Source organism: Macaca nemestrina, chromosome 1 (genome assembly GCF_043159975.1).
Source record: "Macaca nemestrina isolate mMacNem1 chromosome 1, mMacNem.hap1, whole genome shotgun sequence".
Taxonomy (NCBI): domain Eukaryota; kingdom Metazoa; phylum Chordata; class Mammalia; order Primates; family Cercopithecidae; genus Macaca; species Macaca nemestrina.
Window position 1 is genome coordinate 180093654 of NC_092125.1, and position 11954 is coordinate 180105607.

The following is an 11954-nucleotide window of genomic DNA, read 5'->3' on the forward strand; positions in this document are numbered from 1 at the left end:
GCCACCCAGCTAGTGCAGTCATCTCTCTTTGGAAGCCTTTACAGTGGACACCCCGGCTCTGCTTGCATATCTCTGGGGGAGGTAGTTATTCTGTGCAAGGGCAGCCCATTGCCCTGCAGCAGCACTGCCTGTTAGAAGGCACTGCGGTGCCCTGGGCTGCTGTCTGCTCTAAAGCTTCTCTCCATTCCTGGGTCTCTGCTTCCGGGACTACATGGAACAAGCCCCTTCTTTCCCAGAACAGCACCACAGAGATTTGAGGCAGCCTGCCCTATATATGCTCCCATCTCAAAACAGACACACGCGCGCACGCACACACACACACACACACACACACACACACACACACACACACACACACACACACACACACACACACCCTGAGCACCCCATGCCTCTGACAGCCCCTTGCCAGTCCACCTCTGCTGTCAGGGTGAACCCCAGGCCTGGACACAGCCCTTTAGCCAGGGTCTGCAGGGCTGAACTGAGTGGAGTGGGGCCAGTACCTCCCTTACTGGGGCTCCTAAACTTCCAGTGATACAACGTTGCTCATTTTCCCTCTTGTCTTTCTTTCTCTATCATCAGGCACACACAGCTCCTGGGCCATCACAGCCATCTCTAGGGAGTGGCCAGAGGCCAGTGAGCCTTGTTTTATTCCCTGCAGGTGTGTATCCTGGCTCCATCACCCCCCATAATGGACTTGCATCAGGCCTCCTGCCCCCAGCGCACGATGTACCTTCTAGGCACCACCCGCTGGATGCCACCACCAGTTCCCACCACCATCTGTCCCCTCTGCCCATGGCTGAGGGCACCCGGGATGGGTATGTACACCAGGCCAGTCCTCTTGGGGCAGCAAGGGGGGCTCTGGGGGGGAGGCAGGGAGGGCAAGTGTCCCGCACTATCTATCTGCTTGTTACTGATAATGAAAATAGCCAACCTTCAGGGAACACTGACTGCGGACTGCATTCCACACACTTTCTGTGCATGATTCCATTGGTGCCTGCGGTAACCCTGAGTAGACAGTATTGGCTTCTGAATGCCTCATTCCATGCAGTCCCTCCTCCCCACTGGAGGACCCTGGGAAAGCGCTGTGGCCCCTCCCAGCGACCCCTGCCTTCTGGGCTGCCACACCCAGAATGGAACCCAGGCCTCCTCCGGGCCTCACTCTGGCGTCTCCTTGGCTCATCTGTGCATTTGGGAGCAGACTGCCCACAGCGTGCACTCCACAGATGCTGGTCTGGGCCCCACACCCATCTCCAGCCACTGCAGCTGTGACGCTGCCCGGCCTGCGGGGGCTGTCTGGGAGCCTTTACTTCTGGATCACTGCGGAGAGAGGCAGCCTCTTCCTGCACCCAATGTGGTTCTCATTGTGGCCACTTAATTGACTGGAAATGCTGAATGTGTTAATTGCTGGACCATGATCTGCCAAAATCTGTTTTTCTTGCAAATGAGCAGAGGGGACGCCTCACAGCCCCGCCCTCCTGCCCTCCCTGCTGTTTTTTGCTGATCACCTTGTCCCTGCAGGCCTGGCCCCAGCACCTTCCTCCTTCCTTGCCCTTCCCCCTCCTGGCTACAGCCTTGGCCTTGGCCTGCCTGCGCCTGGGGCCAGCCTGGCTTCGTCGCCACATTTGTGGCCCACTGCTTCTATTATTACTGGGCTCCTTCTGCCATTCATTCACCCATTCATTCGGTGTTCAATTATGGAGCCCCTGTGGGCAGGCCCTGGGCCCAGTGCTGGGGCTGCGGATGACTCTGGCCCTGGAGATGCTTACTGTGAGAGGGAGACCGACCACACAGGGGGCCAGTGGTGTGCGGCAAGGAAGCAGAAGGGCTGTGGAGCCCAGAGGAGAGCCCAGTGGGGTGTGGCTGCCGGGAGGATATTAGGGAAGGCTTCCTAGAGGAGGTGAGGCTAAGCCAGACCTCCAAGGTGAGGCTGGAGTTGGATGAGTGGAGAGGCTGGGAGGAAGGAGTAGCAAGAATGAAGGTAGGCATGGTGAGAACTTGGGGTGTTCTGGGAAACATGAATCATCATGTGGGGTGACGAACTTGGGAGAGATGTCACCAGGTCCAGATCCCAAGGCCTGAGATGAGACTCAACCTGAAGAGTGTTGAGCGGTGATGTGCTCAGGTTTAGGGATGAGGATGCAGGGCAGCATTGCAGGGGTGGGGTGGACTGTGGGGTGCTGGATGGATGGGATCCCGAGCCAGGGCCTGGTTCAGGCTGGGGAGGGGGAGGCCGGAAGGCAGTGGAAGGCAATGGTGGCACAGAGGCAGCGGGAGTGGGAAACCCGAACTGGGAAGGGAGAGAAGGGGGCCTCAGGGATGAGCTGAGGGTACAGAGGGGCTGCTGACAGGCAGGGGAAGATTGCGGCTGTGAGTGTGAGCAGAGAGCCATGAAGAGGCAGCCTGAAGGGGCTGCACAGGGGGACCCAGAAAACCAGGCCCTCCTCGAGCTTCAGCTGCGGCTTCTGTGAAAGGCATTAGAAGGCACTCCCTGAGGAAGGTGGTGAGGGCCGTACACACGCCTGACACTGTGTACCTCACCTGGCACAGGCTCCACTACGATGGTCCCCGCCCCCCCATACCCGCTCAGGCCACCTGCTCACCCACCAACCAACTGAAAAACATCTCCAACCAAAGGAAAATAAACCACGAAGGCCGCTCGCTGCTCGGGCCCGTGCACTCTGCTCCGCCTCATTCATCACCTGCCTGCCGCCTGCGCAAGTGCCCGTCAAGAATTCTGCAGCGAGAAGCAGAGTGATGACAAGACGGGACCCCCGCCTGCCCACCCCTGCCTGCGGGTAGGAGCCTCGGGTCCAGCTGCAGGAGAGAAGCATCCTCGTGCCTGACACCAGGCCCAGGCCCAGCGTGAATGGGTTTCTTTTTTCATCCCCTGAGAAGAGAGTGGGGAAAGGGCCTTCAGCCTCCACTTCCTGCCAAAGTCAACAAGGAACGGCCACTCGTGGCTCCCCAGTGGTTTGCTGGGACGTTTAAATAGCTTGACAGAATTATCTGATTCACTCGAAAATATGCTAAGAGGGCCTGACTTCATGACCAAATTTATTTACCCTGGCTCAGAGAAGACGCCGAATAGGGTATTTTTTTTTTCCCAGCCTTGTGCGAGGTATGAAGCCCTCGGTCTGCCAGGCCAGTGAGGTTTTATATTAATTTTTATAGGTTCCAGTTGAAGCAAAAATATTTGATTTAGGAATCATTTGCATGACTCAGAGGAGGAGCTCCAAAAGATGTTTTTTGCCTTTTAAAGAGCTCAGGTAGAGCAGCACAGCCTCAGGCGTCACGTCTGCTGTGGACAGAGTTGTGTTCTGTTCAATTTCACTGGCTGTGAAGGTGGCAAACGTGAATTTATGGTGGAGGGAGACAGGAAAAACAAACTTTTGAAAACGCATGTTTTTTCCCCTTCATATCTGGTTCATCTTAATCCTGCAATGTCGTTAATCTCTGGGGTTCGTAGTTGAGAAATTCAGAAAGTCATTTATTAGTGTCATCGGTTGTTCGCTGTGTGCCAGGCCCAGCGCTGGGCACCGGGTGACCGAGAAGGACCAAGACCTGGCGCTCCCTACGGGGGCTCTAGGAAACCAGGGGAGGGCTGAGTTGTGGGTGCCCAGATGGGATGGGGATAAGGCAGCCACCACACAGCAAGCCTGCAGGAAGGAGGAACTACTCCCGGGCCAGGCCCTGGCCCAGCTTCAGCCAGGAGAACTGGTCATAAGAACACACAGCTTGTGCACAGCTGTCCACAGTTCCTAGTGCATAGAGGAGGACGCTGTCCCACTGGATCACCCCATAAGACAGGCCTAAAAATAATGACGATAATGATAATTTATTCCTGGAGGTGTGATGAGGATTTGGCTCATGAACTTAAAACAGTGACAGGGATCCAACAGTGTGTTAGTGGCTGGGCCAGGGACCCAGCACCAAGGCCGTGCTTCGCCTGTCCTCAGAGAGCTCACAGTCACGGGGGCCCCACACATGTGGATGACGACAGCAGACTGGAGGGGCAGTTGAGGGGCTGCCAACGTTCGAGGGGCAGAGAGGAACTTGGCATGGCACAGATGCGGAGACACCAGCCTCTCTCCAAATCCACTTTCCCCATTTCCAGATAGCCCTGCTTCCTTCAGAGAGGCACTGATCTGTTAACACTTGGTGTCTCAGAGGGCGGGCAAGGGTCATGAGGTCACCTGGAGCTGTGACATTGAATTCGCTGTGTATTTTTATGTGGATGGTCCAGCAAGCCACAAATCCAGACAAGAAAATGGGGACTCTGAGCTCTCACTGTCTCCCTCTTTCTGCCATGCACATAAATGCTTTACAAGCTGTGAGCCTTCAGCCTTGTCCCCAGAGCCCTCAAGCCATTGAACCCAAAGTCATTTTAGCCCCTGTGAACGGGGCCCAGGGACTTAGGAAGGTAGCGTGAGAAGGAAACCTGGCCTGCAGTCCAGGTAGCGGGCCCCCGAGCAGGGCTGGGCTCAGGGCACCTGTGCCGCTGTCAGCCTCTGCAGTCTTGTTTCAGAACATGAGCTTCCACAGTGCACAGTCTAGAGCCTGCATCCCTCAGGCCCTGTATGAAGGCAACTGGTGAACCCCCCATCGCAGGAGGTGTGCAAGTGGAGGAGAGATGGCCAGGGTTGGAAACAGGAGACGGTTCCTTAGAGTACACTGTGCAGGAAAAAAAAATGCCAACTTGGCCTTGGGACCGACTTGCTAGTTTTTCTTTCCTTCCTCTTCATAATGATGATGATGATTGATGGAGTGGCTAAGAATGTATCGGACATCACACTTTGTCTACATTGCTTTAATGTCACCCTCACTGTAACCCCTGAGGTCAGTGCTGTGTGGCTGGGAGTAACTTGGGCAAACCTCTCTGAGCCTTGGTTTTCTGGTCTGCAAAAAGGACACAAGAACACCTGTCTCCCGGGGCCTGGAGCAAGTCAGGGGCTCAGTGGATGCTGACTGTGAGTGCCATGGGCTGCTCCAGGGCTCCTCATCCAGGTGGCCAGAGTGGCATGCACGAGGCAGAGAGCCAGGCACCCAGCAGGTAATGAACGCTGCAGCGTGCCCGGTGATGAGCTAGCAGTCCTTCCAGGAAACCAAGGCTCAGAGATATTAAGCAACTTGCCCAAAATAGTTGGCCAGTGAGAGCAATGAGGGGTGCGAACACAGTTCTCTAAGCTGGAAAGGTTGTGCCTCTTACCCAGATCTTTGCTGACTCTCCTAAATACCAGACTCCAAAGCTTACAGGATTGAAAAGTTTGGCTTGAACATGACCAAAAATAAAAGCTCCTCTTCTAACTATTGTAAGTCGGAGCAGGTCAGTGGTGAGTGGGCTCCCCGTTGCTGGAGGGGAGTAAGCCACAGCAGCCCTGCCTCTGGCCCCCACCCTCCACACCCCTGCCTGCTGATGGGCATCTCTGTTCTCTCCAGGTTGGGGCCCGGCCTCCTCTCACCCATAGTCAGCCCCCCGAAGGGGCTCGGGCCACCGCCGTTGCCCCCGTCCTCTCAGAGCCATTCTCCTGGGGGCCAGCCCTTCTCCACACTCCCCAGCAAGCCGTCCTACCCACCCTTCCAGAGCCCTCCACCCCCGCCTCTGCCCAGCCCACAAGGTAAGCTCTGGCCAGGGGCCCGCTCCGTATAACCCCCGATTCCCACTCAGAGACCCCAGAGCAACGAGGAGACAGCGGCCTAGTCGGGGAGGCAGGTTCTCGGAGAATGACTGACTGGGCACTGGGGGCTGAGAGAAGCTGGGAGACGGGACATAAGAGGCCCAGCTGGGGGCATGGCCTGGAGAAAACTGGTTCTGAGAGTGAGGAAGAGCGTGTTCCGGGCAAGGCGGCAAAGGCCCACTGCCCCGAGGAGAGGCCAGTGAGCAGGAGTGAGCGCGAGAGTGGAGGGAGTAGGCATCAGCCATGGGTCACTCAGGAGCAGCCACGTGAGACCATCTCAGCCACCCCTCGCCTGCCCTCCCCTCCCTGCAGGGCAGAGCTGAGAATGCCCCAGCCTCCTGCACCTTTACGCCCTGGGCCTCCTCTCTCTCTCTCACACCCACAATGCCTGGACAGGACAACACGGGAGGTGCAGCGTGCGGCAAGGATGTTCCCCTCCCTGCCCTGGGCACTTCTCCTTTGTGAACACGGCCCCTGCCACCCCCAATCTGCAGGTTACCAGGGCAGTTTCCACTCCATCCAGAGTTGCTTCCCCTATGGCGACTGCTACCGGATGGCCGAACCAGCAGCCGGCGGGGACGGACTGGTCGGGGAGACCCATGGTTTCAACCCCCTGCGGCCCAATGGCTACCACAGCCTTAGCACGCCCTTGCCTGCCACAGGTGAGCCCTGCCTGCGTGGCCCCTGGTCCTGGGCACCTGCCAAGGCTCAGCCCTGTGCTGGGTGCTGCATACACACTGTCCTGCAGTCTTTGGATGCTTCTGTGGTGGGGCCATCCCCACTTTACAGAGGGGGAAGTAGAGGCTCAGAGAGGTCCCGGGACCCTGCAGAACTGTCTGTACCTGCCTGACTGGAAAGTGCATGCTCCTTCCACAGCTTTGCGAGCCTTATGTGTGTCTAATGCTGACAGGTTTCTGAAGAATCGGACTGGGAGCTCATGGTTTAATTACTGCTTCTCTTTATTTACTGAGCACCTACTGTGTGCCAGGCATAGCTGCAGACCCTGGGGATGTAGCAGGGAATGAACAAATCCTGGTCTCCCTTTGGCAGCAGAGGAGACTAGGTGGGGACAGAGCCTAGAGGTTGTGCTGTTCCTTCCCTGCATTGGTACCTGGTACTGCCCTGCAGGGCCCTGGGCCTCCCCAGCTCTGCCCCAGGCTTGGCTAGAGAAGCCCGGGGAGGGGGAGGGTGCCCACAGCCCAGGCGGAACCGGGCTCAGATCAGCGGGGCAGGCCTAGTCAGAGCAGGGGCATCAGAAGGGAGGGGCTAGACCCTCCCTGAATTCCTGGAGCTGAGACCCACCCTCAAAACAGCCTTGGGGCCCAGGTCTAACAGGTTTCCGGGGCTCCAACAAAGGGGAACCTGAGACCCCCCGCAAGAGGCATGTCAGCTTTTGGGGCAGCTTTGATTGCATAAGCGTGAGCGGGAGGGTGGAGGGACAGGCATATAGGGACAAGCGCTGAGGCCTCAGCTGGGTACATACCACCCTGTGGGTCCATGTCCACACACCTGCACCCGTGCCAGGTGTCTGTGTGTGCCCGTGCTTGCAGGACTGGCACAGGTGGCTCTGGGCAGCGTGCACTCCGTGAGTGTCAGGAGCTGGCAGGGCTGCACTCTTGTGTCCGCACACATGTGTTACCCCAGGTTTATGCAGATGTCCGTGCACCCCGTCTGTGTGCACATCATGTCACCCACCCCATAACTCATGGCCGTTGCCACAGACGCGTGCTTGTGTGCACGTGTGCACCTGTGTTTGAGGACCGTGCCCACAGGCCTGTGGGTAAACATATGCCGTGTCCATGCCAGTTAGACGTATGTGCATGTCCCCCTGCGTGACATGGGGCCCACATGGAAGATGGGTGCTCTGTGTCTGTGTATACCCGAATTGAGGTGCCCAGCACTGTGGGCTCTCCCCATCTTGTCCTCCCCACCCTGATCCAGCCCACATGGGATTTCTCAGCTGAGCAGCAAGGCTTAGAATGAAGAGCTCTGAATGGAGCGGGAGGCAGCTTCCACGCCCCGCCCCTACACCGGCCAGGGGAGGTTCTTTTAGCCTCCCCTCTCCCCAGTGTCCACTGCAGGCCTGCTTAGCGGCCTTCTGCCCACACCTCCCTGGTCAAGCAAAAATCACACACAGAGCACAGAGCATTCAATTCAGACTGACAAGCTTCAGGGGCTGCAGGCCTCAGAACAGTTCAGCCCAACCCCACTGCATAGACTGAGGCTCACCTGTCTTAGGCCACACAAACGCGTGACAGCAGCTCATTGGCAGGCCTTTAGGGCAGGGGCTGGAGAAGATGCCCCCTCCCGCCCCTCCCAAGTCAAGAGCCTCTGAGTGGTGGCCTCACCCTGGAGACAGCATGTCCAGTGGAAGAGCCAGGTATCTCTGGAGCCAGACGGACCTGGATTTAATCCCAGCTCCCCTCCTTACTCACACTGACCTTAGGCAAGCATCCTGGCCTCTGTGCCTGCCTTCTCAGCTATAGAACAGGGAGGATAGTGCATCCACCGCATGGGAGTGTTGTAGAGCCGAAGCGAAGCAAGCTGAAATGAGTACTTACTAAGTGCCCAGTAAATGCTGGTGCCCTTCTTTGGGTTTCTTGAGTCTGGTTCGGGGATGCAGCTGAAAGGGTGGGGCTGAGCCGGTCCTTCTACCAGGAGGGGACCAGCCCCTGAGGGCAAGGGCTGAGCTGCTCCTACCCTACCCCTCTCCTTCCCCCACATTCTGCCCCACAGCCCAGCCCGGGTGATGGACCTGTGCCTGTCCCCTCAGCTGCCTGTCTCCCCAGGGTGTCAGCCCTGTGCCTGTCTCCCCAGCTGCCCTGGGCCCCCTGGGTATGCTAGGCCCAGGGTGCCTCCCAAGCCCTCACCCCACCCCAGCCACCAGCTCCCCCATTTGGAAAAGTTGGGGGCTCCAACCAGGCCCCACCGACGGGACACTGTGAGCGGGGACCCTGGGCAGGTGGGGTGGGGCCTGGGAACTGGGAAGCATGAGCAGGCACGGCCCCTGCTGCCTCCAGCACTGACCCTTTCCCACCCACTCCCAGGATATGAGGCCCTGGCTGAGGCCTCATGCCCCACAGCGCTGCCACAGCAGCCATCTGAACCTGTGGTGTCCAGCGGCCCCGAGGACTGTGGCTTCTTCCCCAATGGAGCCTTTGACCACTGCCTGGGCCACATCCCCTCCATCTACACAGACACCTGAAGGAGCCCCCACATGCGCCTGCCCGTCCAGCACTGCAGATGCCACCTTGCCACCTGCTGCCGCTCCCACCCTCCGTGCCAGCGGGAGTGCCAGGCCAAGACCCAAGGAAGCCAGTGCTGCCACACCACCCAGCGCTGCCAGGGAGCCACCATCCGAGCCCGCGCTGGGCACACAGAGGTGCCCGCCAGGATCCGTGGCCCTGTAACATTCCCTCAATTGCGTCTTCCCATTCCTCCCCACAGTGGTTTTGAAATCACAGACCTCGTGTATATAAAATATGCAGAACTTGTTTTCCATTCCCCTGCCAGTTTTATATTTTTGGTTTTACAAGAAAAACATTAAAAACTGGAAAGGAGATGTGAGGGCCTGATTCTGCGTTGTGATTCAGCCCAGAGGCTGGGACCAGGAGAGCCTTAGAGGAGGGTGACAGAGCCGGGTGTTCAGGGCTAGGGAGGCCACATGGAAACCAGCTCAGGCCCTGGGTTCTGACCACAGGGATGGGAACCAGTGGCACGTGGCCCCCCCACCATGCGCTATGGTCCTTACAGACACCAGCGTTAGTCCCAGGACTGTGCAGTGAGGTAGGCCTATCCCCATGGACAGGTGGGCAAACTGAGGCTGGGAGGGTGCGGCAACGGGCTTCAGATCCCGGGCCCCACAGTCAGACCACAGTTGGGACCCAGCTCCATCTGACCTGGGCCCCTGCCTGCTACAGCGACTCCTCTGCAGGTGGGAGAACGAGCTTCAAATCTAGTGTCTGGGCTTCTGCAAACAGAGAAAACCCTGGGAGGGCCGGGCAAGCCTGCTGGAGGTAGAGCCCAAACAGCCTCACAAAGCCAGAGGCAAAGGCCAGTCCCTGCAGATAGGCCGGGTGCCAAGAGCAGCCTTTGTCTCAGGAGCCTTGTGCCCACCCTGGAGGACCGAGCCTCGTGTGGGTCTGTCCCCATCCCCCGTCTGTCTCCCTCCAGCATCCAGCATGAGGAACAGGCCCATGCTCCAGGCCTGGGCAGGTGACCTGGATGGTGGCCAGCATCTCACCATGTCACCCTGATCACCTGCTACAAAGATCCAGGGAAGTTCCTGCCTCATCCCCTCTGGAGTGGAACCATGCAAGGACGGTCACGTTTACCACCCTCCCCGTGCTCCCAGAAACAGCCTAGGGAGAGGTCTTCTTGTCCCCTCTGTAGGTGAGGAGGGGCAGCCAGCATTCACACCCTCACCAAAGGGCCGCCTCTTTGTACCACACGCTGACTTAGGCAGGCAAAGCCAGATGAAAGGCCCAGTAACCCCCTTCTGTAAAGAAGGGTCTCTTATAGAAGACCCTCGGTCTCCCCTTTATAGAGAGGGAGACCGAGGGTCAGAGTGAACACCTAGCCACATGGCGACAGAGCCATGATGCGTGCCTGGTCCTCCCCCTCATCCGCGATGCCACTGACGCAGTGGTGCCATGCTGGCCTGTGGGGCTTCCCGGGGATCTGCTCTCCGCCTCCTCCCAGGAGCCTGCTGATGAGGTGCTTGCACCCATGTCCTACCTGCCCCTCCAGACGTGCACTCTGCCTGCTCTGTGTCCAGGGCCAACCCATGGGGGCTGCATTTGGGGCTGCTCCCCTCTGGCTCCGGGCTGGCTCCAGCCAGTGAGGAGCCCAGCATGGGAGGGAGATGGGAGGGAGGGTCCCTGGGTGGTTGTGTCTTCCACTGAAGGTCTCGGTCCAGTCCAGTGGCCCTCTCCACACAGCCCACTCCAGGCTGGGAGCGGCTCCCCTCCTCCCTCGCTCAGGCGTGGAGGGAGTGGGGAATCACTGGAGACACCCTGGCCCACACCGCAGCATGGTCCCCTCAGGAAACTCCTGACGACCCTGAGCTGAAAAGGACCATCTTCTCTGCCAAACCCTGCTGCTTACTCCCATCCTACAGGCACGGAAACTGAGGGACGGTGCGCCCAGCGCAGTGACTCATGCCTGTAATCCCAGCATTTTGAGAGGCCAAGGCGGGTGGATCAGGTCAGGAGTTCAAGACCAGCCTGGCCAACATGGTGAAACCCTGTCTCTACTAGAAATACAAAAAATTAGCCAGGCGTGGTGTGGTGGCGGGTGCCTGTAATCCCAGCTACTTGGGAGAGTCACTTGAACTCAGGAGGTAGAGGCTGCAGTGAGCTGAGATCGCGCCACTGCACTCCAGCCTGGGTGACAGAATGGGACTCTGTCTCAAAAAAAAAAAAAGGAAAGAAGAAGGAAGGAAGGAAGGAAGGGAGGGAGGGAGGGAGCCGGGAGGGAGGGAGGGAGGGAGGGAGAGAGGGAGCTGGGAGGGAGGGAGGGAGGGAGGGAGCCGGGACGGAGGCAGGGAGGGAAAGAAACTGAGGGACAGTTTCTTTCTGTCCCTCACAGAAGAGGGAGGCTGTGATACAGCCTGTGAGTGGTAGAACTGGGTTCAAACCCAGGCATCGGGCTCCAGAGCCTCCAACTTCACCCTTCACACTGTCCTGCCCCTTGCAGAATCGGGCGACCTGCTCTCACCGCCTCTCAGCCTCTGCCTCCCAGAGTGGCCCAGTCCAAGCCCCCAGCAGGCAGGGACCCACCCACTGTCACACGGCACATCAGGCTGCTGCCTGCCACCCAGGGACCCCTCGCCCCTCATCCCCTCCCCCACTGATTTTATGGAACTAATTAGGCCGAGGCAAAACCCCTTGAACAGGGATGCGGAGGAATCAATACTGCATGTCACTGTGAGCGCTTAATCCACTCCAGATAAGCAGCGTGAAGCTCCGCCATGAGGACTTATTTCTGTTAATAATGAAAGGGGCTGAGCCGCAAGTGGGGAACACACAGGGAGCTGGCAGTTGGATCCCATTTAATTTCAGAGAGCAGAGAGAGGGAGAAAAGGAGACAAAGGCAGAGAAACAAAGAGGCCTAGACGGAGGAGAGACGAGTAGGCCGGAGGGGAAGGCACAGAGGGGCTCAGGGCGGGGGGGTGGGTCCCGCCACTGCGGTGATGGTGACGGGGATCTGGAAATGCCATTCCTCACTCTTCTGCCTGGGACTCCGCTGAGCCCCCACTCCTCCTGGCACACTCAG

At 58.4% G+C, this 11954-nt stretch overlaps 1 protein-coding gene across 2 annotated transcripts in view; it reads left to right on the forward strand.

The window, feature by feature from the left end:
- Positions 1 to 9415, forward strand: part of LOC105495086 (GLIS family zinc finger 1) — a 233185-nt gene extending 223770 nt beyond the window's left edge. For both annotated transcript variants that reach the window (XM_071092726.1, XM_011764269.3), the window contains exons 7-10: positions 662 to 818; positions 5440 to 5618; positions 6173 to 6340; positions 8726 to 9415. In XM_071092726.1, the coding sequence (XP_070948827.1) occupies positions 662 to 818; positions 5440 to 5618; positions 6173 to 6340; positions 8726 to 8883 (662 nt within the window). In that variant the 3' untranslated portion in view covers positions 8884 to 9415. The remainder of the gene's footprint in view (positions 1 to 661; positions 819 to 5439; positions 5619 to 6172; positions 6341 to 8725) is intronic.
- The last annotated feature ends 2539 nt before the right edge of the window (positions 9416 to 11954 follow it).